Genomic DNA, 26,410 nt, shown 5'->3' with positions numbered 1-26,410 from the left:
CAGCCTTCACCTCCTGGGCTCAAGTGATCCTTCTTCTTCAGTCTCCTGAGTAGCTGGGACTACAAGTGTAAGCCACCATGCCCAGCTAATTTTTGATTTTTTTGAAGAGACAAGTCTCACTATGCAGGGAGACCCCTTGAGACAGGGGTCTCAAGGCTGCCCAGACTGGTCTTGAACTCCTGGACACAGGTGATCCTCCCGCCCTGGCCTCCCAAAGTGCTGTGCTGGGATTACAGGTGTGAGCCATTACACCGAGCCCTCATTATCTTATTGTTGAGTTTTGAGAATTCTTTGTATATTTTGGATAACAGTCCTTTATCGGATATGTCTTTTGCACATATTTTCTCCCAGCCTGTGGCTTCTGTTCTCATTCTTTTGATGTTGCTATTTTTTCCCCAATTTTGTTGATTCCTCTTATGATAGATGAGGATTTAACACATGGCCCTGCAACCCCCTCCTAGTGTCATAATATCACTGTTTTTAGTTTCTTTCTTGGTTATTGCTTTTAGTAATGTATTTCGTCTTTATTTCTTGTCTTGTCAACTGTATATAGTATCTTTGACACCCTATTTGTAAGGTGAGGGTGGATATTATTGCTGCCATCCTTTTTGCCCACTCTCTCTGCTTTCTCTTCTACCTCCCAGTTTCTTTCATCTGTACTTTACCTTTTTCACTAACAAGGATGACAGTATTCATATGTTCTAGAAAATAGTCTTGCATGTTCTGTGTGTAGTATGGATATTATTGTGACTACATATATATTGTGCCCTGCAGAGTGAAGTTATGTGCTGTGATTTTGTTATCTGTCTTATACAGCTTATTTTTATGAAGTTTCTTGTTTTGTGACTATTTTTGTTACAGGAAAGGGGGCCCGATCCAGACCTTAAGAGAGGATTCTTGGATCTCGCACAAGAAAGAATTCAGGGCAAGTCCACAGTGCAAAGTGAAAGCAAGTTTAGTAAGAAAGTAAAGGAATAAAAAAATGGCTACTCCATAGAGCCGCCCTGAGGGCTGCTGGTTGCCCATTTTTATGGTTGTTTTTTAATGATATGCTAAACAAGGGGTGGATTATTCGTGCCTCCCCTTTTTAGACCATATAGGGTAATTTCCTGAAGTTGCTATGACATTTGTAAACTGTCATGGCGCTGGCAGGAGTGTAGTAGTGAGGACGACCAGAGGTCACTCTTGTGGCCATCTTGGTTTTGGTAGGATTTAGCCAGCTTCTTTACTGCAGCCTGTTATATCAGCAAGGTCTTTATGACCTGTATCTTGTGCCAACCTGTTATCTCATCCTGTGACTTAGAATGCCTTAACTGGAAATACAGCCCAGTAGGTTTCAGCCTCATTTTACCCAGCTCCTATTCAAGATGGAGTTGTTCTGGTTCACGTGCCTCTGACATTTCCCCCCTCCCTTTTATAAGAGAACGCTTAATCCTAAGGGTTGCGGAGGGATGAAGATTCATCTTCTGTAACTCCTTCAGGCTGAATAGAGGTGATGATATTCCTGCCTAACTATTAGGGTCTCTTACATTCAGAGTAGCGAGGAGCATAGTCAGAAAGCATCAGTATGGTAAGGTCCATTCATAATTCTTGAGTTTCGACAGAGGGTGGTATCTGGAAGATGAATAAGAGTTTAAGAAAACATTCAGTAAGCTTGTCCTGTATTCCTACACAAAAAGTATAACAGCAATATATTCCACAAGAGTAAAGCAAAATAAGTAAAGTTATTCCAAGTAAACTAAATTAGAAGACTTTCCATGAACTGGGCAACTGTTGGAATTAAGCTGATATAGGGTTGTTAGCTGATTGTAATGTGCCCAGAATTAGAATACTAATCCAGATTTTTACATTATCCATCCCTCTTGTTTCTTCTGAGCAGCAGTCAGAGATCACTGGTAGGTTCACAGGAATAAGCAGGTGTAGACTAAATTGCAGAAACAAACTGAAAAACACATGAGACTAGAATTTAATAACAGGTGTACCATAGTTCTTGAAACATATTTCTCTCTCCAGTTTTCCATTTTTACAAAAGACAAATTATGGTAAGACTGATTTGTTTTATTATACTTGGCCTGATTATTTGTATAAAGTGCAGCAAGAATAATTATTTTTCACATAGGCTTTTTAATTGGCTTTAATGGAACTCTGTTTTGTAAGGGATCTCAGATAAGACTTTTTAAAAGCTGAGCCCCATAATGGGTTTGTACCCTCAAATACCTATGAGTTGGGTAAATTCCTTTCTTTTTGAGGTCCCAGGATAACTTGGGGCTCTTCGACCTGTGAGAAAGTAACATTCTTTACTTACCCCAAGTCAGAAACCTTGAACAGGGACTGTTGTAGACAAGGTGTGAGGCCAGTTCCACACAGGCTTTTATTGGCTCTATAAATCAAGTTTAATTCCTTAAAGGAAAACACACCATTCCAGTCAAAACCTTGGTAACATAACCAATTTCTCCAATTGTGTTCTGTTAGAAAAGAGAACGGATTTTTTTTTTTTTTTTTTTTTTTTTGAGACAGAGTCTTGCTCTGTCACCAGGCTGGAGTGCAGTGACATGATCTTGGCTCACTGCAACCTCTGCCTCCCAGGTTCAAGCGATTCCCCTGCCTCAGCCCCCTGAGTAGCTGGGACTACAGGCGGCGCCACCATGCCTAGCTACTTTTTTGTATTTTAGTAGAGATGGGGTTTCACCATGTTGGCTAGGATGGTCTCCATCTCCTGACCACGAGACCCACCCGCCTCGGCCTCCCAAAGTGCTGGGATTACAGGTGTGAGCCACCGTGCCCAGCCAAGAAAACAGATTCTTATTGTACCTTTGCAAATAACTATTTTGCTGTAAGTTAAGAATACTCACAACTAGTTGCCAAATTCTGGAGAAATCAGGTAGAGAGAAACAAATATGCTCCGAATTTTGTGCATAGGAGTATATAAACTGTTAAGAGCTATAATATAAATAGCTCAAAAGGAAAGTTTCCTTGACTCTGAAAAACAAAGGATCAGTAGTGTTTTATGCAAAGTTTGAAATATTACTTCCATTTTTTATTGGTTCAGTGAATTTAGGTAACTCCTGTTTTGCTTGATATTCATGAACATTTCATCTCTCCATGAGAGTCCTGAAAGTTTTTCCTCTATTCTGTTGTTATGCTCTCCAAAGTTACAAGAAAACATGCATTGAAGAACACCTGTTAGAGTTCTATAATTGATTATAAACCACCTTCTAAAGAAGATTAAAACAAGACAGTCATCTCTGGATGATAAAAAGCTTTAGGACAGCCACTATTAAAGCCACAATTGATAAGGAAATTTTGTTACTTCTGTGATACACAGAATTTTACATAACAATTATAATTACTAATAACACACTAAATAATATTAGAATTATAGGAGTTTCCCATAACTTTAGAATATACCAGTAACACATTTATGTAAATATAGTCCAAAGAAAGCAAAACACCATTTCACATTCGATTATACTTCCTGTATGATTTTTATATCAAATAAGCCAAATGTCACTGTTGTATTAGTGCATTATAGATATAAAACCCAGTTGTTTTTTTTTTTGAGACGGAGTCTTGCTCTGTCACCCACTCTGGAGTGTAGTGACGCTATCTTGGCTCACTGCAACCTCTGCCTCCCGGGTTCAAACAGTTCTCCTGCCTCAACCTCCTGAGTAGCTGAGACTACAGGCACCAGCCACCACACCTGGCTAATTTTTAGTATTTTTAGTAGAGATAGAGTTTTGCCAATTCTTAATAAAACCTTATAAATAAGTAAATCTTTCCAATCTTAATCAGTTTGACCATAAGGTAAGATTCTCATAAACTTTTTATAACCCTTTACAAGTTTTTGTTAAAGAGCAGGTCATAAGCAGGTTTTTGCTCTAAGAAACCAATTTTAATTTATAGAAAAACTGAATAATACCCCTTTAATTTAGCCAATGTCCACACACTGGCTATTTTAATTTGCTCTAAGAAACCAATTTTAATTTATAGAAAAACTGAATAATACCCCTTTAATTTAGCCAATGTCCACACACACAATCTCTTTTACAATTAATTTTTTACAAACCTTCCACAACTGTTCAAACCTTTAGCTTTATTCTAACTTAAAGCAATTCTTTAACCCTTTAGGCAAAAAACCCATATTCCCATGCCTTCTTATAATCTTTTACCAAAAATATATTCTACTTTCCTTACACACCTTACAGGTAAAACTATTTCTTCAATAGTCTCAATTACATGTTACAATGTTAACTTTTAGCGACTTTTACTTTTGGTGAAAACCCTGGTTAGTAAGCAATTTTAATTGTGTATTAGGTGTGGAGCCTAGCCTAGGACACACCAGGCAGAAGTGCAGATAAGGGCTGACTCTCCAGCATAGCTAGGGGGCATGGCTAACTCCACATGTCCCTAGGCCTTACCTTACTTAAGCAGGCAAGTTATACAGTAAGAGTCATAGTGGCATTTTATGATGCATTTAGGAGGCCTAACAACCTTTGAATTGTGCAACATTTCTTGCATAAATTTTCTTTCAAAAATCCTTTCACGACTTACACAGACCATCTGAGACATTCTTGGACTTTCTGACTTGCCCTAAACATCCCTCCTTTTAAACAACCATTTTATTTTAGGAGAAGAATTTACCATACCAAGGATCTTTTCTTATATAAAATCTTTCTTTATAATCATCTTTGTATAGCTAGGGGGCATGGCCAATTCCACATGTCCCCAGGCCTTATCTAGAATCTAATGGCTTTAAGGCAGGTAAATTGAACAATTTTTAAAAGTTAAACAGTTTATGACCTTAAAGCATTTAACAAACTTAATATCTGACCTGCATAATTTAGACTGAATGTTTTTATTTTATCAGTAATTTTTAAAGCTGTTTGTATTTCCCAAAGATTACTAAGATTACATGAACTAAAAGGCATTACAGTTTTTATTTTGCTTTCAAAATATTTGATTTAAGCACTTATTTTTGTTTCAGCCAATTAGACTTCTTTTATATAAACATTACACATAATATGTATATAGCTACACAGAAAGAAGAATATTACTACAGTAGTTGTAAGATTTTTCATTTGCCAGTTTTTAAGTTTCTTAATTGGATTACTGGCTTTAAGGTGGAGCCGTTGGAAGTACAGGGCCAGGAAAGGGGGTCTCTGGTGCCTCCTGTTTTTCCCTAGGAGTTCAGGCTGTTAGAGCTTGAATATCTGCTTTTAATTAAACTGATTTTAACCATAGCACTCTTTAATAAAGTCTTTTTAGAATTTCTTATGCCAAACAGCCAATATTTCTGGCTTTTGAACTTTACCTAAGGTAACCTCCAAGGTGCTTAGAGAAAGGAAAATTTAAGACAGTCCACGGAGGAGAAGAGAATAGACAAGGTCACACAGATATTAAACCAGAAACGACTTCCTAGGGAAGGACTCAAACCCAAACTGCCACTGTGAAAGTGCAAAACCCTGGCTTCTGAGCTACAGCACGGGACAGTCTCTGTTTCCTTTCCTAGAAGGAATTTAGAGTAGTTAATTTTGAGCTTGCAAAGGCTTTTAACTAATATGATTTCTAGATCTAACTATGACATGAACCCTAAAATTCCTGTTCCCTGGAAGGCAGAGACCAAAAGTACTGCCACATGGTTACAAGGTCAAGCTCCCAAGGACATAAACAAGGTGGAGACTTCATCCACTGTTTTGTTTGTTTCAGGGACCTGTAGCCAAGTTTGTTACTGACCAGCTTGCTGGCTCATCTTGAAAAGTGGGCCTGCAGGTATTCTAAGCCCGTGTTTTATCCTAAAGCACCCCTTGACACGGAAAAAGAAATTCATAGCACAAAATACACCAGTTTAAGACTAGCCTTAGAATTTTTTTTTGCATTAATCAAAACATTACAGAGGAGATAAATACTGATTTTTTCCCCCCATTCATTCAACTGTTTGCATAGAGAGTGAGAAGCCAGAAATCTGACTGGCAAGAAATTCTTACCCTTTGGCCAGCATGCCAGGCTTCTGGGTTCCCTTTCCCTGAGTGGCACTAGTGATCTGGCTTGCAGCACCATTGCCCTGGGGGCCAAGCCTCATCATAAAGGAAAATTACTTTTTTTTGTTCTGGCCAGAGCAAAATACATGTGATAAAACATAGACATTAGCCACTCTGCTTAACACCCAATATCAAACTGGTGAGGCTTAAATTTGCCCCCAAATGGGCCCCGTCATCTTTAATCCAGCCTCAGACTTACGTGGCCTCTGGGCAAGATGGTTGCCCTGAGTAACAGAAAAGATAGGAAAGGAAAAGTAGAGAGAGAAAAGCATTGCCTGTAGCAGGGTGGGGAAAGCAAAATGATCAGGGAGGTCAGAGAAAGACCCACCCATTGCAGTGACATTGAAAAGTTCAGGTGGCTGCTTCTCAGTAGCAAAGGGATCTTTTCCAGCCATCCCATCAGCTCTTAAATTTCCCCTTTTAGGGAAGAAAAAGTTCCCCATGTCCCATAGTCCTGTACATACCTGACTCTGTCACCCACAGCCATTAGCAAAGAGTGCAAGGCAGATTAATCCAAAGAGAATAGCAGTTAACATCCCCTAGTGCCAAACCTGTTCTTACCCAAGAAGGCATTTACTGAGACGGGCCTCTGACCCCCTAAATCTTAGAAGGGACTCTATCCCTCATAAGTTGGACCTCTAACCCTTGCCTTTTATTAAGAGGGGCACTTTGTCCTCTTGAATCAGAGACTAATTTTTCAGACTTGTTTCATGGATATCATTTTGAGACTTCTCTTGACTGGTTTCCTGTAATAGAGCCACTGCTTCCTCTTCCTCCTTGGTTTCCTCCCTTGTTTTTCTGGAACACATCCTCAAATAACTTCCTTAGAAAGGGTATTAACAGTTTAATTTTCTCAGTTTTTGCATGCTTTAAAATGTATTCTACCTCTGTGATTGATTTATAGTTCATCTGGGTAGAGAAATCTAGGTTGAAAGTCATTTTCCCTCTGAACTTTGAAGGCGTTTGCTTTGTTGCCTTCTAGGCTACATATGTGGTAATGGGATTGCAGGATCTTATGGTAGCTCTTTTTTTTTTTTTTTTTTTTTAAACAGAGTCTTACTCTGTTGCCCAGGCTGGAGTGCAGTAGTCTGATTTCGGCTCACTGCACCCTTCGTCTCCTGGGTTCAAGCAATTCTCCTGCCTCAGCCTCCCAAGTAGCTAGAGTTACAGGCATGTGCTGTGGCGCCCAGCTAATTTTTGTATTTTTAGTAGAGACAGGGTTTTGCCATGTTGGCCAGGCTGGTCTTGAACTCCTGACCTCAGGTGATCCACCTGCCTCGGCCTCCCAAAGTGCTGGAATTACAGGCGTGAGCCACGGTGCTGGGTTTTTTTTTGTTTTGTTTTGTTTTTAAATAGAGACAGGGTCTTTCTCTGGTCACCCAGGCTGGAGTACAGTGGTGTAATCTCAGCTCACTGCAACCTCAAATCCTGGGCTCAAGTGATCCTCCTACCTCATCCTTCCAAGTGGCTGGGACCACAGGTGCATGCCCCCATTCCCAGGCTAATGTTTAAATATTTTTGTGTAGAGATAGGGTCTCACTATGTTGCCCAGGCTGTTCTTGAACTCCTAGTCTCTAGTGATCCTACTGCCTTGGCCTTATTTTTAACTTTTTGAGGAAACTCTGTACTGTTCTCCATAATGGTTGTACTGATTGACATTCTCACCAACAGTGTACAGGGGTTCCCTTTTCTCCACATCCTCACCAATACTTGTTATCTTGTGTCTTATTTTATTTTATTTTATTTTTTGAGACAGAGTCTCGCTCTGTTGCCCAGGCTGGCATGCAGTGGCGTGATCTTGGCTCACTGCAACCTCCGCCTCCCGGCTTTAAGTGATTCTCTTGCCTCAGCCTCCTGAGTAGCTGGGACTACAGGCGTTTATGGCACCACCGCCCGGCTAATTTTTGCATTTTTAGTAGAGATGGGGTTTCACCACGTTGGCCATGATGGTCTCGATCTCCTGACCTTGTGATCCACCCGCCTTGACCTCCCAAATGTAGTACCCATTCTAACAGAAGTGATATCTCATTGTGGTTTTAATTTGCATTTCCCTGATGATTAGTGCATTTTTTTCATATACAGTTTGGCTAACTCCTGTTTTCTAATTTATTGCACTAATGTAATCATAAAAGAGAAACAGGAACATTACTCACAGACCAACCAGCTTAATACTCAGCTGTTCTCAATATCATGTGTTCTGTTATAGTTTGTGAATGCTTATTTTATATGAATTCTATGAATGCTTAGTTTGATGTACTCGTGATTGACCACAGTATAATTTTTCATTGGCATTTAAAAAATGTCACACTTCAAACATGTTTCTTCTTTATGATTGTGTTAATCCTCATAATTATGAGATGGAGCTTGCTTTTATGTTAACTTCTTGGAGTCAGCCAGCCTCAGGAGGATGGTACACATAAGTGATGACGGGGTGGGAGCAGCACAAAAGATCCAATGGTGCTGGCTGAGCCAATCCCTGTTCCACTGGCCCTTCTCTCCACTGTCCCTGATGTGCTGTGTAAGGAAGCATGGCCAGTCTCAGGACTTCAGAGTGCTTTGGTTAGCAGTGAGGTCTGACTCCCACTGCTTCAAGGAGGTGTCGTAAGCTGTAGGGCTGTTGCTCTTTACTTTTCCCTGTCAGTACCCACGAGGAGGTGTGTTTGGGCTGGAGGCCTGGGCTCACATGGTGGGTGCACAACCAAGACCATCATCATTGGTCTGATGATGAATTTTTAGCAACTCTGAACCTAACCTGTGCTCTGTAACAGTTTCTGAAATGAGGTGTACAGAGATGGGAAGAATCTTTTGGAAAACAGAGACAGACATAGTAAAAAGAAAAAAGGAAGAAGAATAGATATAACAAAAATATGGCTGGATTGTACATTTCATAATACACATCCATTCATAAATATACTTTAGTTTCATGGTTTTTTAAAAATTCCTAGTAGTATAGATAAGGCAGAAGTAACACTTATGGGGAGAACAGACTGCAATTTGGCAGCAAAAGGAAGGTGTTAAACTGTAGCTGGAAATAACAGCAGACTTGATCTGTTCTATATTAGTTCTTCCAGCTTCAAAACCAACAAACAATTGAAGGTTTAAAAAAAAGAAAGTGGCTGGGCACGGTGGCTCACGCCTGTCATCCTAGCACTTGGGAGGCCAAGGCGGGGAGATCACCTGAGGTCAGGAGATCGAGACCAGCCTGGCCAACATCGTGAAACCCCATCTGTACTAAAACAAAAACAAAAACGAAATACAGTAAATTAGCCGAGCATGGTGGCTTGCGCCTGTAGTTCCAGCTATTCAGGAGGCTGAGGCAGGAGAATCACTTAAACTTTGGAGGCAGAGGTTGCAGTGAGCTGAGGTCGCACATTGCATTCCAGCCTGGGCAACAAGAGCAAAACTCCATCTCAAAAAAATAAAAAAAGAAAGAAAAAGGCAGCCTTAATTTAGTGATGTTATTAAGAATAACAAATGCCTGTGTGATGATCAGTCCTGGACTCTCAGGTTTGCCTGTTCTGACTAGAGTTATGGTGAAACTTTAGTTATCTTCCAGTTTTTAATACGGTCCTTGCTGCAATGACTTTATTCTAGAGAACTAGCATTACTAAAACATTTTAGTGCTTCGTGGTTTTTAATACTTATTTCACAAGAATAATTAAATAAGTCTTTTCCTCATTGAGTGTGTAGTATGATGCAGGTTAGGTATCTGACACCTATAAGTAAGGCTGACCCATGAACAACACTAGCTTGAACTGTGTGGGTCCATTTATATGGAGACTTAAAAAAATAAATACATTGGAAAATTATTTGGAGAGTTGCAACAGTTTGAAAAAAATTCAGATGAACTGGATAGTCTAGAAATATGAAAAAAATTGAGAAAACGTTACATATGTCATGAATGCATAAAATACATGTAGATACTAATAATCAGTTTCATCATTTACTACCATAAAATATACACAAATCTATTATAAAAAGTTAAAATTTGTCTAAACTTATGCACACACAGACTGTACATGGTGCTATTCATAGTTGAGAGAAATGTAAACAAATATAAAGATGCAGTATTATAACTGCATACAATTAACTGTAGTACATACAGTACTCCTGTAACAATTCTATAGCCACTTCCTGATGTTGTTGCAGTGCGCTCAAGCATTGGGGGTAGCTGCTTGGAAGGTACTGTGATGCTAATCATCTCTGTGGGAGCAGTTCCTCTCTCCATTACACCTCAGATCGCAGTAAAAAGTGACCTCTTGAGGTTCTTGAGTATGTTTTATTGTGTTTAGTGCAGTACCACAAACCTTGAATAACACTATGGGACCCATACGAAGTGCCACTAGTGATGCTGGCAGTGCTCCCTAGAAGCCAATAAAAGCCCTGACAGCATTGAATTGCTTGCTAGATTGAGGAATGGTTGCCTGTTGCTTCAGACAGATGATTCATTTTGCAAACAGACCATGTAAACTTATGGTATTGATAAATACAGTATGGTACTGCAAATGTATTTCCTCTTCCTTATGGTTTTCTGAATAACATTTTCTTTTTTCTATCTCATTTTATCTTAAGAATACAGTATATAATACATATAACACAAAGTATGTGTTAACTGTTTATGTTATCAGTCAGGCTTCCGGTCAGCAATAGGCTATTAGTAGTTAAGTTTCTGGGGAGCCAAAAGTTATACACAGAGTTTTGACTGCATGAAAGGTTGGCACCCCTAACCTCCAAGTTGTTCAGGGGTCAACTATATTAAAAGTCTATGATATACTCTTGGCTTTCCAGAAACTTAATTTGAAGAAGTTAATTTAAAAACCATAGTTTTCTGTATATTAATTTGACAGTTCAGCCTTTATTAGGTCAAAGTTTCAACAGAGCTCAGCTGTTAGATGTTTAGTAATGAATGCCATCAGCCTTTATGTCATCAGGATCCAGGATGTTTAGGTGTGTGTTTGCTCAGGGCTCAGAAATAGTCTTGGTGGTGGGTTTACAGCTGCCCATCTTGTTAGGTGTGGAACCTGCCTTAGCGCTGGGGCTGCTGCCAGTCTATGGGAACATTCCCTCCCGTGCCCTTCCTACACTGTAGAGGCCTACAGGTTGATGACCACTTCTGGGACCCTTCATTACACCTCTCACTAAAAGCATGTAGAGTTGTGTAAGTAACAGCAGCCAGCCTTGACTCATCAAATAGTCTTTCAGTTTGTAAAAAAAAAAAAAAAAAAAAGTCCAGGATTTTATTTTACACTGTAACATCTGAGGTGGGTTTCAATTCTAGAGCACAGTGGAGACTGATGTCTGGGTTTCACCCCTAGAATTGTTTTTACATTGTCTGTGATATAGTACAGATGAAAATAAAAGAGAATTATTTACACCTTACATTTCCTGTTACAAGTATTCTGTATTATGTCTATATCATGTCAAGTACCATAGGTATGTTCTTATTTCATTTATTCTTGTTTCTCCATGTACACAAATGAGTACATCGTTTCCACTTATGGGAAAAGTGATATGTCATTGTATCAGATCCATCTCTCAGTATTATCTGTATCTTCTCATTTCTTAATCAAATTTATGCTGTCAAAATATGTTAATGATGTTTTTTAAAGTGTTTATTGAGAAATTCACAAAGAACTTGTATTTTGTCAAAAGGCCATTGTTTTTGTTGCCAACATTATCAGTGCAGATGTACTAAATTGCAAGTTACAGAAAACCCAGCTCATGGTGACTTATAGGAAGGGTATTTACTGGCTTGCCTAACTGAAAGGCCAGCTATAGGCCAAACTTCAGGGTTGATTTGATTTAGCAACTCAACAATGCTATTGAGAGTTTAGTTTCCTTCTTCCTTCTCTGCCATCTGCATTCCCACCTTCCTCTTGAAAGGGCAGGGTGGTTGCCAGCCATTCCCACACCTACACATTTTCTCACTCTGGTCCCGTGGTGTTTAATAGCTTGCCCAGAAAACCTTCCCTTTGTCACATTGATCTTAATTGAGTTGTGTGCCCATGCGTGAACCAGCAACTGGCTGGGGATGGGGTCATCCTGAGTAGCTCAGGCTTGGAGTCAGCCTCACCCAAAGTATAGGGTTGTGGGGAGGAAGCACAGAAACCACAGTCAGAACTGGGTAATTAGCTAGAGGAGGAGGAAATGGATGAAGAGTGACAGCCACTGTCCACTGTGCCATGTGATTTACAGTCATTTGGGTTTTGTTTATAAGAATGCTTGCTTTATTTTTTCATTTTTTTTCTTCTTCTGTCTTTAAGGGGCCTTTACAACAACCAAACGGACAGGCATTCCAGCGCCACGGGAATTTTCAGTAACTGTCTCAAGAGAGAGGTCTGTGCCACGTGGTCCCTCCAACCCCAGGAAATCAGTGTCCAGTCCAACTTCTTCCAACACTCCCACTCCTACGAAACACCTGAGGACCCCTTCCACAAAGCCCAAGCAAGAGAATGAAGGTGGAGAAAAGGCTGCGCTTGAGTCCCAAGTTCGGGAACTTTTGGCAGAAGCCAAAGCAAAAGATAGTGAAATTAACAGGCTTCGAAGTGAACTAAAGAAATGCAAAGAGAAAAGGACTCTGAACGCTGAGGGGACTGATGCTTTGGGCCCAAATGTCGATGGAACATCAGTCTCCCCAGGTGACACGGAACCTATGATAAGAGCTCTTGAGGAGAAGAACAAGAACTTTCAGAAAGAGCTTTCCGATCTAGAGGAAGAAAACCGGGTCCTGAAGGAGAAACTGATCTATCTTGAGCACTCCCCAAATTCAGAAGGGGCAGCAAGTCACACTGGCGACAGCAGCTGCCCAACATCCATAACTCAAGAGTCAAGCTTCGGAAGCCCAACTGGAAATCAGTTGTCCAGTGACATTGACGAGTATAAAAAAAACATACATGGAAATGCATTACGGACATCAGGCTCCTCAAGTAGCGATGTTACCAAAGCTTCTTTGTCGCCAGATGCTTCCGACTTTGAGCACATTACAGCAGAGACACCCTCAAGGCCCCTGTCCTCCACCAGTAACCCCTTTAAAAGTTCAAAGTGTTCTACTGCTGGGAGTTCCCCAAACAACGTAAGTGAATTGTCCCTGGCTTCCCTCACAGAGAAGATACAAAAGATGGAAGAAAACCACCATAGCACTGCAGAAGAACTACAGGCTACTCTACAAGAATTATCAGACCAGCAACAAATGGTACAGGAATTGACAGCTGAAAATGAGAAGCTGGTGGATGAAAAGACGATTTTAGAGACATCCTTTCATCAGCATCGAGAGAGGGCAGAGCAGCTAAGTCAAGAAAATGAGAAACTGATGAATCTTTTACAAGAGCGAGTAAAGAATGAAGAGCCCACCACTCAGGAAGGAAAAATTCTTGAACTGGAGCAGAAGTGCACAGGTATTCTTGAACAGGGCCGCTTTGAAAGAGAGAAGCTACTCAACATTCAGCAGCAGTTGACCTGTAGCTTGCGGAAGGTTGAGGAAGAAAACCAAGGAGCTTTAGAAATGATTAAACGTCTGAAGGAAGAAAATGAAAAACTGAATGAGTTTCTAGAACTGGAACGGCATAATAATAACATGATGGCCAAAACTTTGGAAGAGTGTAGAGTTACCTTGGAAGGGCTAAAAATGGAGAATGGATCTTTGAAGTCTCATTTGCAGGGTGAGAAGCAGAAAGCCACAGAGGCCAGTGCCATGGAGCAGATGGCAGAGAGCTGCGAAGTTCAAGAAATGTTGAAAGTAGCCCGAGCGGAGAAAGATCTACTGGAACTGTCTTGCAATGAGCTCAGACAAGAATTACTAAAGGCAAACAGTGAAATTAAACATGTTTCCAGTCTGCTGGCCAAGGTGAGAAGAGACAGCTCTTTACTGGTATTTGCTCATCCTTGTTCACATTTGTGCCCTTAACCTCTAAATTCACAGAGCACAGAGAAGCATTTGCTTAGTCTGTTTCATTCACGAAGCCAGCATTCCAGCTTGAAGGCCTGTTAGATTGCACACAGGTTGGGATTGGGGGATACAAAAAGGAAACACCCAAATTTCTGATTATGGGCGGTTCAAAATGTAGTGGGGATGTAGAGTCAAATCAGAGTATGATGCAGTGATAAAAGAATATCATACAGCCTATGCCCAGGCTCTACTCTAGTGCAAAGGAGGGGCATCTGGTATAACGTGGGGGTTGGGGGTAGCACAGAAGGACTTCCTGGAAGAAATAGCAACTGAGCTGAGTTCTGAAGATTGAGTGGGAGTTTGCCAGTCTGTCAGCATGCTTTTAGCTGCCAGTAACAGACAATGAAATCACTCCCAATTTTCAACTAAAATATTACCACTATTCTGGTCTTTTCTTCCAGATATATGTGTGTGTATGTGTATCATACAAGTTACACAAATTTATAATCATCCTGTACATGTTATTAACTTTCTTTTTGCATTTAACATTTTAGAAATATTAAAACTTTTCTCAGCATATTCCTATCATTAAATATTCATTTAAACATTATTTTAAAGGCCAGATACTATTTTAATATAAATATTTCATATTTACCCTGTTGTTGAACATACATGTATTGTCAAACATTTGTGGTCTTTCCAGTCTTTCAATATTATAAATACTTTTTTATATCTATCTTACTGTTTATTTAGGAAAAATTCCTAGACGATGACTTACCGAGTCAAAGAGTATAAACATTTTAAAGACTTTCAACACATTCAGCCAGATTGCCCTTCAGAAATATTATGCCAGTTTATTCATCCTAGCGGTCATGAGATCATGAGCTTTCCTGAGCCTTTGCCAGCACTTGGTATTACATTGTTAAATCATTTAAATCTGTTAATCATTTCATTTTTTTAACCTTTTTTGCTTGGGAAGATCTTCCATAGCCCAAGAGCAAATAACTTTTCTCATTTTTAAAAATAACACTTTAATCAGCCTGCAATTTTGTTTTTTGATGCAAGAATTGTGGTGATTTTATGATATTCTGCCCACCTCCCAGAGCAGTGCTGGAGAGGTGCAGAGAGATGGCCTCCTATTTCTTGTTCCCTCCAAGTTCTGGGTCTGATTTAGGGATCTAGTGGCAAGAGGGATTCAAAACATCTTCCTACCTTAGTTTAGGGGTTGTCATTGTTTCAAGGAGCAAATTATGCCATGAGCTCTCAGGGAGATTTTTCTCCACTGCTTCATCTGTCTTAAGATGAGTCTGTTGCAGCCTGATTCTGCAATTTGGCCATCTGATGAGCTTAGTGGTGGGTCATGTTAAGGAGTTTCTCTCTTTGTCTGTATTCTAAATTTGTAGGTATTTTATTGAAAGTACGGAAGTAATTCCATTAGAGCTTACTAGTCAGGCTTTGCATTGGATTTTAATATCTTGTGGAGTAAGATTATTCTTTTTTTACTTTAAGATTACTCACTACTCTCTGGCAAAATGTTTTATCTCCCATGTGCACCTTCTTGAAGTTCTTTATTAGTCCCTCTGTATTTTTGGTAGTTTGGCATTACATTAAATGTGTATATCAGTGAGAAATAATTTGACATCTTAAAAATAGCTTATTTTTTTCTGATCATAAAATATTTTTATTACAGAGGATTTAAAAAGTACAGAAAAGTATAAAAAAGAAAAGTATTACCTTTAATTTCACCACTTGGAGAAAAACTGCTAACCTTTTGCTGTATGTCCTTTCAGACCTTTTCTCAGTTTATACATGTTTGAGCATGCATAAAAACTTGCATTGATATGATTATGATATTTTGTCTTCCTATCCAGAAGAGTAGAGTATGTCTGTCCACATTCCATTACAAAGAATCAGTTGGATTAGTTTATCTGTTCCACTGTTAATCTGTTTCTGATTAACTTGTTTCTACTTTTATCTTTATTAATTTTTTTGTCTTATTTTTTATACATTTTGGTTTCTTGACTAAAATTCTTTGTTCATTTAACTTTTTTTTATCCTTGGTTGATAATGAAAGCATTTAAAGATATAGCTTTGGTAAATAGAGGCTATAAAATCTGGAATCTTCTGGAATAAACTAAATGTAATTTAAAGGAAAGTGTGTGCATTTTCTGTAGAGTGCAAGGCACAACATATATGTTTAAAATCAAACTGTTATTATTCATGTATCCTACATCTTACTGCATGCTAACTAGAAGTATCAAATACTGATAGTAAGAAGGGAAAGGTCCTAGCTAGTATTTTTAGGTGAGAGTTTGAGGTAAAGATGGGGGCATGCTATCACATAGGGTTTCTTGTATATCTATCAAGACCCTAGGTTTGTGATTTTGTGCTGTCTTATGTGCACAGAGACTGATTTGTAATTGCAGTGGACTTGTAACATACCAATCTTCCTACCCTTTTGCATTACTGTAGAAAAAGCAAAACACAGACCTCCTAAATGGACTAATACTTATTGTATCTCTACTACAGACTATCAACTAATCTGCCAACAACCATGAATTTAAATGATAATACTTAAGAGACTCATGTCCAAAGGATAACAGGAGAAGTTTTAGCACAAAACTATGATGAAGGGTCTAACATGCTGGACTGGGTCCTCTTGACTTACCTAGTGAGCAATGATGTGACCTTGGGCAGGCCCCTTTACATTGTGCAGTGTCGAATAGAAGCGTGACGGTGGATGGATCCTGGTCTCGTATCTAATTCCAAGGGAAGCATTTAACATTTAATCATGATGTATGTTTTTTGTAGGCATTTGGTACATACCTTTTATTATGTTATGCAAGTATTTGCTAAGAGGTGTTTTGTTTGGTGGTTTATTTTTAGAGACAGGTTCTCGTTTTGTCACTTAGGCTGGAGTGTAGTGGCGATTATAGCTCACTGCAGCCTTGAACTCCTGGGCTCAAGCGATCCTCCCACCTCAGCCTTTCTGGGTAGCTGGGACTGCAGCCAGGCACCACCATGCCTGACTACTTGGCTTGTTTTTAAAGGATGAGGATTGAATTTTTTCTACAGCTAATGACGTGATCTGATAGTTTTTATGTAATCAAGTTTTTTTCTCCTCTAACTTGTTAGTGAGGCAAGTTATAACAACAGATTTTCTAAGGTGCTGTAGTGTAAAATCATGCTTGCATTCCTGGGGTAAATCCTAATTCTTCAGTTTTCAGTGGTTTCACTTGACTTTTTGCTGAGAACTTCCAAATATAGCCGCCTTCAGCAGGTATCGGAGTAACTGTCCTGTTAAGCACCAAGCAACAACGTGTACCCCATGAGCAGTGCATTCATCCACTCTAATGCTTGGCAAAAGGTGAATATTATTAAAAAGGATACAATAAGCTATTTACAAAAGGGGAAAGTAGTGCCAAACCATCCTATGATCTAATAGATTCCGTAAATCTATGTAAGTTTCAAGTTAAGATTACTCAAGCAACCCAGATACCGTCAAAAGAACCTATAAAAAGCCTTGAAAAGTACTTTTTTAAAAATAGGAGGTAGGTTTCTTCCTCAAACAATAAATGGAAAATTGGTAGGATTTCTACACTATCTTGTAGGCTTTTTTCTTCTCATTTCTTTTTCTTCATTGGTTTGCTGATCTCTTTATTTTTTTCAACTTCTCTGATATACCCCATATGCATCTTGATGGCCGCTTAATCTGTAGTCACATGACATACTTCTGTACAACTTTGAGGACGGGTCTGATTTCCACAGAACCCAAAGCCACCACTCCTATCCTTGCCCTAGCTAGCAAGCAGCATGGAGTTGTATGGGATTGTTGTTTTTCCAGACAATAACATGACCCAGCTTTAATTTACTTTTTTACCTTTTCAGTTGTTTGGGATCTTGGTTTCAGGTTAGAATATCTTTTCTAGGCTTGAAACCTAGAAGTTTTAAAAGAAAATTATCTGTTTATTCCCGTGAGGTTGAAGCTTATAGGTGGTATCCTTAGAATCTTAGTTCTTTCTGCAGAAACTTCAGTCCGCTTCCAGAAGAGTAAGGAGATTATAAATAACCCCTTGGCGTGAATGGTCTGGGGGAGTCAGCAGAGGTGAAATGACTAGTGTTCTGCTTGTGTGGGTCCTAGAGCCAAACTGATTTAGAGTGGCCACTGGTCAGAGATGGCAGAACCAGAATTTAAGGGAAATATGTGGCAAATAGATGATCCTGTAGCTGTGACATTGGAATAGGACGCCTTAAAGGACTTAAGAGATCTGGAAACCTGGTTTAAACAGTCAGGTGGGTTGGAAGTGTATCCAGGTGATGTATTGGTATATGAGAAACTGCCCTCCTGTCAGCGGCTTGAGCCAGGGGACACTCCCTCCACCCCGGCCCCAAGGGTGGGAGATTGGCTGTGGCTGCCCATGATGCAGGCCCAGGCTGTGGCTGGCAGTGCTGTGGTTTTGGACCTCCTGCCAGGGGTGCAGGACAGCTCAGCATTGCCAAGCATCTTGGTCCACCTGTTGGCGACTTGGGGCAGGCATGTCATCTGCACATCTGGGTCCTATGGGGAGAGGGTTTCCCAGAGCTTTACCTTTACATCTGATTGGTGAGAACTGCGTCACACAGTGCCCCCAGGCCACTTCTCTTGAAATCACAGTTGCAGCCTGATTCTTGAACAAAATTGGGATTCTGTTAGGAAGAAACAAGGTGGGGGTGGCTTTTGGTGGGGAATGGGCACTTGCCCCACCAGGCCTCCACTCCCTCACCTTTCCCCACAAAGTACTCACAGTGATCTGATCATGTAGTGCCTTCTGGTGCTGCCTGGGGCACCACATGGCTTCGCCCAGTGCCCAGCTCCCACCACACCTCCACTTGCAGTCCCACCCCACATCCAGCCATATTCCCACCCCTCCCTCCATGCCAGGCCTGGCCGGGCCAGTGACTGTCTGGCAGTCATGTTTGCTCAGGGAGCTTTCTCGGCCTGAAGAGACCCCACCCCATTGACCATTACCTGGTCCCTCCTGAAGCTTTCCGCCTCAGTTATGGGGTCTTCAGCGAGGCATTCAGCTCTGCGAGGCCCTGTCCCATGGAACTTCAGACTCATCTCAGTAAATGACATTATTGTCACTCAGCCAAGGTCACTCATGGGAATGGCCTGACCCACCCTGGCCCTCAGAGGACTCAGATGTGCAGGCAAAACTCTTTGGGGCCCTGCAGGGAAGCTGAGGGAACCTGCTGCCTCAGTAGCCATTGGCTGCTGCTGGAGAGGTGGGAAGGTTACTGAGCTGAAAACATGGAGATTTCAGTCATCTTCAGCTCACACACAAGGCATCCCACTCTCTGGCACCAAATATCAACTCTGGTGAGCAGAGGCCTGTGGCTTCATGCTGGGAAGGAGGCCTGTCAGCAGCTCCTGTCAACAGGGCCTGTTTTCCAGCTCCCCTGGGCAAGCCATGAGGATGTGGAAGTCAAGGAGGCCTGTGGAGGCTGTTGGGGAGAGCCCCACAGATGTTGCACCAGTAAGCCTCTGCTCAAGGGGCTGTGGCCTGGGGAAAATTGCCACAGGCCTCAGCCTGGCTGTGCAGAGCCAGTTTAGCATTAGGAGCGGAATCTTCTAGAGATTAAACTACAAAGCCAGAATGCCCGTGCAGCCTTTTATTTTGTGGGATATGATAGGCATGTGGCCCGGAACTCATGGCATGTCTGCCAGGTCCTCTCCCGACACCCCCAGGTCTCTGTTCTTGAAGCCCCTTGAAAAAGGGGCAGAAGTTTGGTGGAGACAGTCAGATAGTTTGAGGAAGGGTGGTCTTGCCAGTTGGGCAGATCCACAGAACCTGTGGCTCCGACCCCTTGCTCTTACCTGTGACTCCACAGGGGGCTGCTTCCCAACCCTGCCTGACCCTGCTTCCCTGCGATGGACTTGTTTTCTCCTGGACACGTTAATGCCTTTTGTGAGGTGAGGCCTAAGCAGTCTCTTCCTTTCACATGACCTCAGGACTCATCTGCGAACCTGGTGTTGCCCAGCACTTCTCTCTCCAGTGCGAGTTCTTGGGAAGTACCTGCGTGGGGCCTTGCTGCTTCGAAAGGTCCCTACCAGGATACAGCCACTGCTTCTGAAGCTTGCCTCTGAGTTCCTAAAGGTGAAATACAGATGTTTACCCTCATCTTTGAGTTTTCTAACAGCCTTTCTCCACTATACCTGAAGTGTAAATAAACTAACATTTTCTCCTCTCCCTTGGTGGAGCAGCATTGGCCAAAATAATAATAATTCAACTTTAGGCCAATAAGAATGAACTATGGATGATTATCAGCAGTGTCTATTCACAACAGGGCTAAGAACCGAGCAGAGGGAGTTTTGCAGTACCCAAGCTAGATGCTAGAACAGAAACACCCCACTTTCTTACTCGTTGAATTAGCCCGTTTTCATGCTGCTGATAAAGACATACCTGAGACTGGAAAGAAAAAAAGGATTAATGAACTTAACAGTTCCACTTGGCTGGGGATGCCTCACAATCATGGTGGAAGGTGAAAGGCACATCTCACATGGTGGCAGACAAAATAAGAGAGCTTGTGCAGGGAAACTCCCCCTTATATAATCATCAGATCTCGAGAGACTTACACTATCAGGAGAACAGCACAGGAAATACCTGCCTCCCTGATTCAATTACCTCCCACTGGGGTCCCTCCCACAACATGTGGGAATACAAGATGAGATTTAGGTGGGGAGGCAGCCAGTCTGTATCACTCATGGTAAATTTACTCAAGCTGTCATTCCAAGTTTATTTCCTTTTAAACTGTATGTAATTTTAGCATTGCAATTCCTTCCATCTATTAGGTGTTCAGTAAATACTTTTCAGACGAATGAATGAATGTCAGAGAAACTTGCAGCAGAATTGAGGGGCTGCTATAATTATATTAATGTGTTTAAAAAGTAAAGTTTATTATATTTTAATAACAGCAACTAATATTTTGGGCTATTTGTATGTGCTAAGCAGTCTCAGAGCTTTTCCATCGTTTAATCTTATTTATCTTAATTTTATGCTGTTGATTCTGTTGTCTAATATTTTTTCATTTGAGCAAACAGAATGATTTAAGTTATTAGTCTAATGGATTGATGAAGCCAGGATTCAAAGTTGGGTCTGACCTTAGAGCTCTTATTCTTTTTTTTCTTTTTCTCTTTTTCTTTTTTTTTTTTTTTTTTGAGACATGGTCTTGCTCTGTTGCCCAGGCTGGAGTACAGTGGTGCGGTCATAGCTCTCTGCAGTCTCAAATTCCTGGGCTCAAGTGATCCTCCCACCTCAGTTTCCCAAGTAGCTGGAATTACAGGTGTGCAACACCACGCCCAGTTTTTTATTTTTATTTTCATAGAGACAGGATCTTGCTCTGTTGACAAGGCTGATCTCAAACTTATGATGATCCTCCCACACCTCAGTGCCTCCCAAAGTGCTGGGATTGCAGGGGTGAGCCAACGTACCCAGAGTTCTTATTATAATCACTGATTTAGACTGCTGCCCAGTTACCTGAAAGCAAAGAGGAGACAGAAAAACACTTAAAGCAGACCTAAGACTCTAATAGTTGTCACTGTCATCTTAAGGCCAAAGCCCTTTGAAGAAAACCACCTTTGAAAGCCTTGTTGAACTAGGAGAGTTTTACCTGATTGTAATACAATGGAGAAATTCACAGTGAAAACCTGAGTCATCAAGAAATGTTATTTTGCTTGACCTCTACCTGAGTCTTGAGGGGAGAGGGGGTGAGTTGACCCCTGAGTGTATGGGGTGGGGACTCTGGGAATGCTGCCAGAAGAGAACAGCAGGTCCTAAGGCCAGAAAGCCTGGCCCCAAGGAAGTGATGCAGGTAGTTTGTCCTCGTTGGAGTGAACAGGGTGGTCAGTGGAAGTGGCCTGGTGGAGACACCGGCCAAGCAGTTAGGATTTTATCCTCAAGACAGTGGGAGTCTCTGAATAATTTTTTTTTTAAATAGCAGCTTTTATTGAGATATGATCCATTTAAATCACGTAAGTCTGTGGGTTTTAGTATATTCACACAATTGTGCAACCATCACTACAATCAATTTTAGAACATTTTTATCACCCCGTAAAGAAATCTTAACCCACAGCAGTCACCCTCCAAGACCGCCTCCCTCCCAGCCCCTGGCAACCACAAATCTATGTTTTGGCTCTGTGGACTTGGGTCTTCTGGATGTTTTATACACATGGAACCCACGCCCTGCGGCCTCAAGCAGCCCTCCCACTTTAGCCTCCCAGAGTGCTGAAGAGTTCTTTCTATTCTTTGGATACAAATCTTTTACCAGATAAATGATTTGCAAATATTTCCTCTCATTCTATGGGTTATCTTTTCATTGTCTTGATAATGCCCTTTATGGCACAAAATTGTTTAATTTTTATTTTTATGAAGTCGAATTTCGTTATTTTTCTTTCGTGGTTTGTGTTTTTGGTCGGAGGAATTTTAAGAGAGTTATGGAATCACATTTACTGTTGAGAAAGATGACTTGGGCCACAGTTAGGTGAGAAAGAATGAAGGACAGAACAGGGAGTGAGTTGGGTGGGAAGATGAGGGCTGGAAAGACATTCATTTTATTTACTTATTTATTTTTGAGACGGAGTCTTGCTGTGTTATCCAGGCTGAGTGCAGTGGTGCATCTCTTCACGCACTGCAGCCTCCGCCTCCTGGGTTCAAGCAATTCTCCTGCCTCAGCCTCCTGAGTAGCTGGGATTACAGGCACCTGCCACCACGCCCAGCTAACTTTCCTATTTTTAGTAGAGATGGGGTTTCACCATGTTGGCCAGGCTGGTCTCAAACCCCTGACCTTAAGTGATCCACCCACCTCAACCTCCCAAAGTGCTGGGATTACAGGCGTGAGCCACTGCACCCGGCCTGGAAAGACATTTAGATGTTAGATGTGTAGAAGGGAGGCTCAGTAGGGTCAGGTGACTGATTTGATGTCAGGGACGGGCAGGAGGAAGGCATTTCAGCCTATTCATAGATTGAATGTGTGGTTGTGCTGCTTCCTGGGAGAGGAAACACAGAATGTGGGGCAGGCTTGAGAAGGGAGCGTTATCTGCTGGAGCTAACAAGGATACCCAGGCCTGCAAGCCCAGGCTGCTGTCAGCAACTGCCGACGCAGCCACAGAGGAGATCCGGGAGCCTCTGCCCTTCCAGGCCAAGAGTCCTCCAAGGCCGGGGCCTCGTGCCTGAGGTCTCTCTTTGCCCCTCCAGTACCTTTAGAAGCTGTAGAAACATGTCTAGACAGGATGTTCCATGAATGCATTTCACATATGCTGAGGTTTGTGAGGAGCCTCCACAGTGTCAGAGGAGGTTGCGACTCTGAAGATGAGCAGGTGCGATTCTGAATTCTTGACCATTCTCTGCCCTGGTAGATGATCTCTTTTTAAGCACTCGAGAAAACTTGATTGAATGGACTATATAATCACTATATAATAAACAGATTAAGTCAAAAGCCAAGTGAAATGACAGACTTACACAAGAGGCAGTTACGGGGGGTTTACGAGTCAGGTATCTTTCTTCTCCACTTGTTCTGTTTTCTAATAAAACTATCTGTACAACTTTAATGTTACTGGAATTTACTCAGAACTTATTATAATCTCATTCTGTCCATGTCTCTATAGTACCATGTTTTTGGCATGTAACTATTTGTATGAAAGATTAAATGATTTCTCATAGCCAGGGCATAATTCTTCAAGATACTGTCTTTACTATAAAAATTTACAAAAAATAACTAACACTGAAATGTTTGAGCCGCATTTTGTCTCACAGAATGCTTTTACTTGAATGTACTGTTTTCTTTGTTCTTTATATATTGATAATGTTGGGTAATCTATAAACCTAATTCCTTATTCTCTTTAGTCTACAGTCTCTATTCTTATGGCTGCTTTGTGTAGGAGAAGAGCTTGGTTCTTAGATATCTCTAGCTTGACTTCCTTTCTGCTTTTGTTCATCACACTAAAGAAAGCTATATAGATGCCCTGATAGAGATCTTTTTTCAGTATTGTCAAATTATCTGGTATCAAAAAACAGAAACCCTTAAGTAACTTCGCAGCTTCTCACAAGGGCTTGCTGCATAATAACAGGCAGATATTTTTATATTCACTTTACAGATTAACATATGAAGAGAGGGAGAAATTAAATCACTTGAAAAGAACAATCCAGCATGTATCAAGTGGCTGAGACCAAACCCTACCGTTGCTCAAACCATCACAAACAGTTGTTTGCCCCTCTGAGAGAGGAGAATCTAGATGTGTGTGTTGCCACCAGCATAGGAGTGCTCTTAATATCTGCAGTCGGGGAGAGCATCCCTCCCACCCCCAAGCACTTCCTCTTTGCAGGAGCATTCATCTGGAGATGCCTGAGGCCCATCGCCTTTCCTTAGGGTGCTGGTTAATGTCTAATCTAATGCTTTGATCCAAGCTTGTGAAGTGACAGTGATTCTTTTGGGGAGAGGATGGCAAGTAGCATGACTCAGCCTCCAGGCTTAACTTTATCTTCCGAGTAAGGAGTTTGGGGGTCCTGAGACTTTATTTTCCTTTACATGTGTCTGACAAGCATGGTGTGGGGGTGGGGTGGGTGGAGGAGGTGACCCTTGATAGGATTCTAGAGCGGTCTGACTTCAGAGCTGCCTGCCTATCCTCTGGGCCCTGCGTAGGAACCTCTGCTGCCATATGCCTTGGGCACCTGATGGAAAGGAGTGGCTTTCACTGTCCTCTCTGCAGGAACCCTTCTTGGGAAGTTTGTTTGACTCTATTTATAGTGCAATTCCACTGGCTCCATATCTACAGAAAGTTGATCTTTGAAATTGAGAGATGCATGACAGTGATTCCTTTTTTCAAGGGAAACGTTGAAAATCACATTGCTGGGTGTCTAAGAGTGTGATTCTTGACCTAGAGAAGTTAAACTCTAAGGAGCTGGTCAGTCAGACATGTTGGGTGGTCTCCCTGTAGTTCCAGCTTCAGAGGGCTGAGGCAGGAGGATCACTTGAGCCCCGGAGTTCAGCCTAAGCAACATAGCGAGACCCCATGTCTTAAAAAAAAGAAAAAAAAATCTCAAGGGAAATGCAAAGGAGCTGGCCAGCAGAGAGACCAGCAATGTGAATAGGGCCTGGATCCCCTGCAGTCGTGGAAGGGTAGGCTTTTGTCTCAGCCACTTGATACACGCTGGATTACTCTTTTCAAGTGATTTAATTTCTCCCTCTCTTCATATGTTAATCTGTAAAATGAATATAAAAATATCTGCCTGTTATTATGTAGCAAGCCCTTGTGAGAAGAAGTTGTGAAATGACCTAAGGGTTTCAGTTTTTTTATTGTGTGTGTGTGGTTTTTTTTTTTTTTTTTTTTTTTTTTTGTAAATAGCTTTCTGGAATATATTGTTAAACTTGAGATAATTATTCCAACATCCAAGAAGGATGTAGTGATGTGTGCATGTGAAACAACTGCTGATTTGCAGGTCCCCTCCCCCATGCCGAGTTACCTAGCTTGTAACTCGGCGCAGAGCCTTTGAGGGACAGCAGCCTCACCTGCAAGCAGAGGCCTTGCTCAGGATGCTCGACCTCTAGGCTGCCTCGTTACATCCTCAGTTTAATTCCTGGCCCACAGTTATCCCAGCCAAACCACATGCATGTTTCTAGACTCCAGGTGACAGGCCCTTAGCCTGAGGACTCTACAACATGCAGCCAGCTAGTTATGCAGAAGGCCACAGTCTGCCCCAGGATGCAAGACTCAAAAGCCACCTTCTATTGCTGCTTTTCAAATGATTTCAGACATCAGCCTTCCAGGATCTAAAATGCATTACCTCTTTTCTCCTTAAATTCATCTTCTGGCCAGGCACAGCAGCTCATGCCTATAATCCCAGCACTTGGGAGGCCAAGATGGGAGGATCACTTAAGCCCGGGAGCCTGGGCAACATAGCAAGACCCCACCTATAAAAAAAAATTAACTGGGCATTGTGATGCACACCTATAGTCCTGGCTCTGAGGGAGGCCGAAGTGGGGAGAATGGCTTGAGCCAGGAGATAGAGGCTGCAATGATCCGTGATCGTGCCACTGTGCTCCAGCCTGGGCAACAGAGCAAGACCTTGTCCCTTGACTCCAAAAAAACTAAAAAATAGTAAAGTCAGCTTCTGTTTAATAAAGTAGCTATTGCTAACTATATATTGGTCTTTCATGTATTGTGATTTTTCTTGGTCAAACTGACCTGTATTATATTACTACCTAGTATTGTATATATAATATATAAGGCAATTGTGAGAGAAAGAATGACTTTTATTGACTTTTACTGTTATATGTTCCAGGCACTATGATAAACTCTCCAAGTCATTATTTCACTTAACTGCCCACCCCCCAACCCTGCATTGTTAGATTATGAAACAGAGGCAGAGGGATTAAGGAATACAAGGCTTGATTCACTAGAATTGGGGTTTAAACCCTGGCGGTCTGGCTCCAGAATGTATGTCCTTAGTCA

At 41.4% G+C, this 26,410-nt stretch overlaps 1 protein-coding gene across 17 annotated transcripts in view; it reads left to right on the top strand.

The window, feature by feature from the left end:
- Nucleotides 1-26,410, top strand: part of SPECC1 (sperm antigen with calponin homology and coiled-coil domains 1) — a 301,132-nt gene that overhangs the window by 175,247 nt on the left and 99,475 nt on the right. For 16 of the 17 annotated variants that reach the window (XM_055385936.2, XM_055385933.2, XM_019028154.4 and 13 more), the window contains one exon: nucleotides 12,302-13,881. The exons of the other annotated variant lie outside the window; for it this stretch is intronic. In XM_055385936.2, the coding sequence (XP_055241911.1) occupies nucleotides 12,302-13,881 (1,580 nt within the window). The remainder of the gene's footprint in view (nucleotides 1-12,301; nucleotides 13,882-26,410) is intronic. 17 annotated transcript variants of the gene reach the window in all.

This window comes from Gorilla gorilla, chromosome 4, assembly GCF_029281585.2.
Source record: "Gorilla gorilla gorilla isolate KB3781 chromosome 4, NHGRI_mGorGor1-v2.1_pri, whole genome shotgun sequence".
Taxonomy (NCBI): Eukaryota; Metazoa; Chordata; class Mammalia; order Primates; family Hominidae; genus Gorilla; species Gorilla gorilla.
Note: the sequence above shows the minus strand (reverse complement) of the source record. Positions and strands in the feature narration are given on the sequence as shown.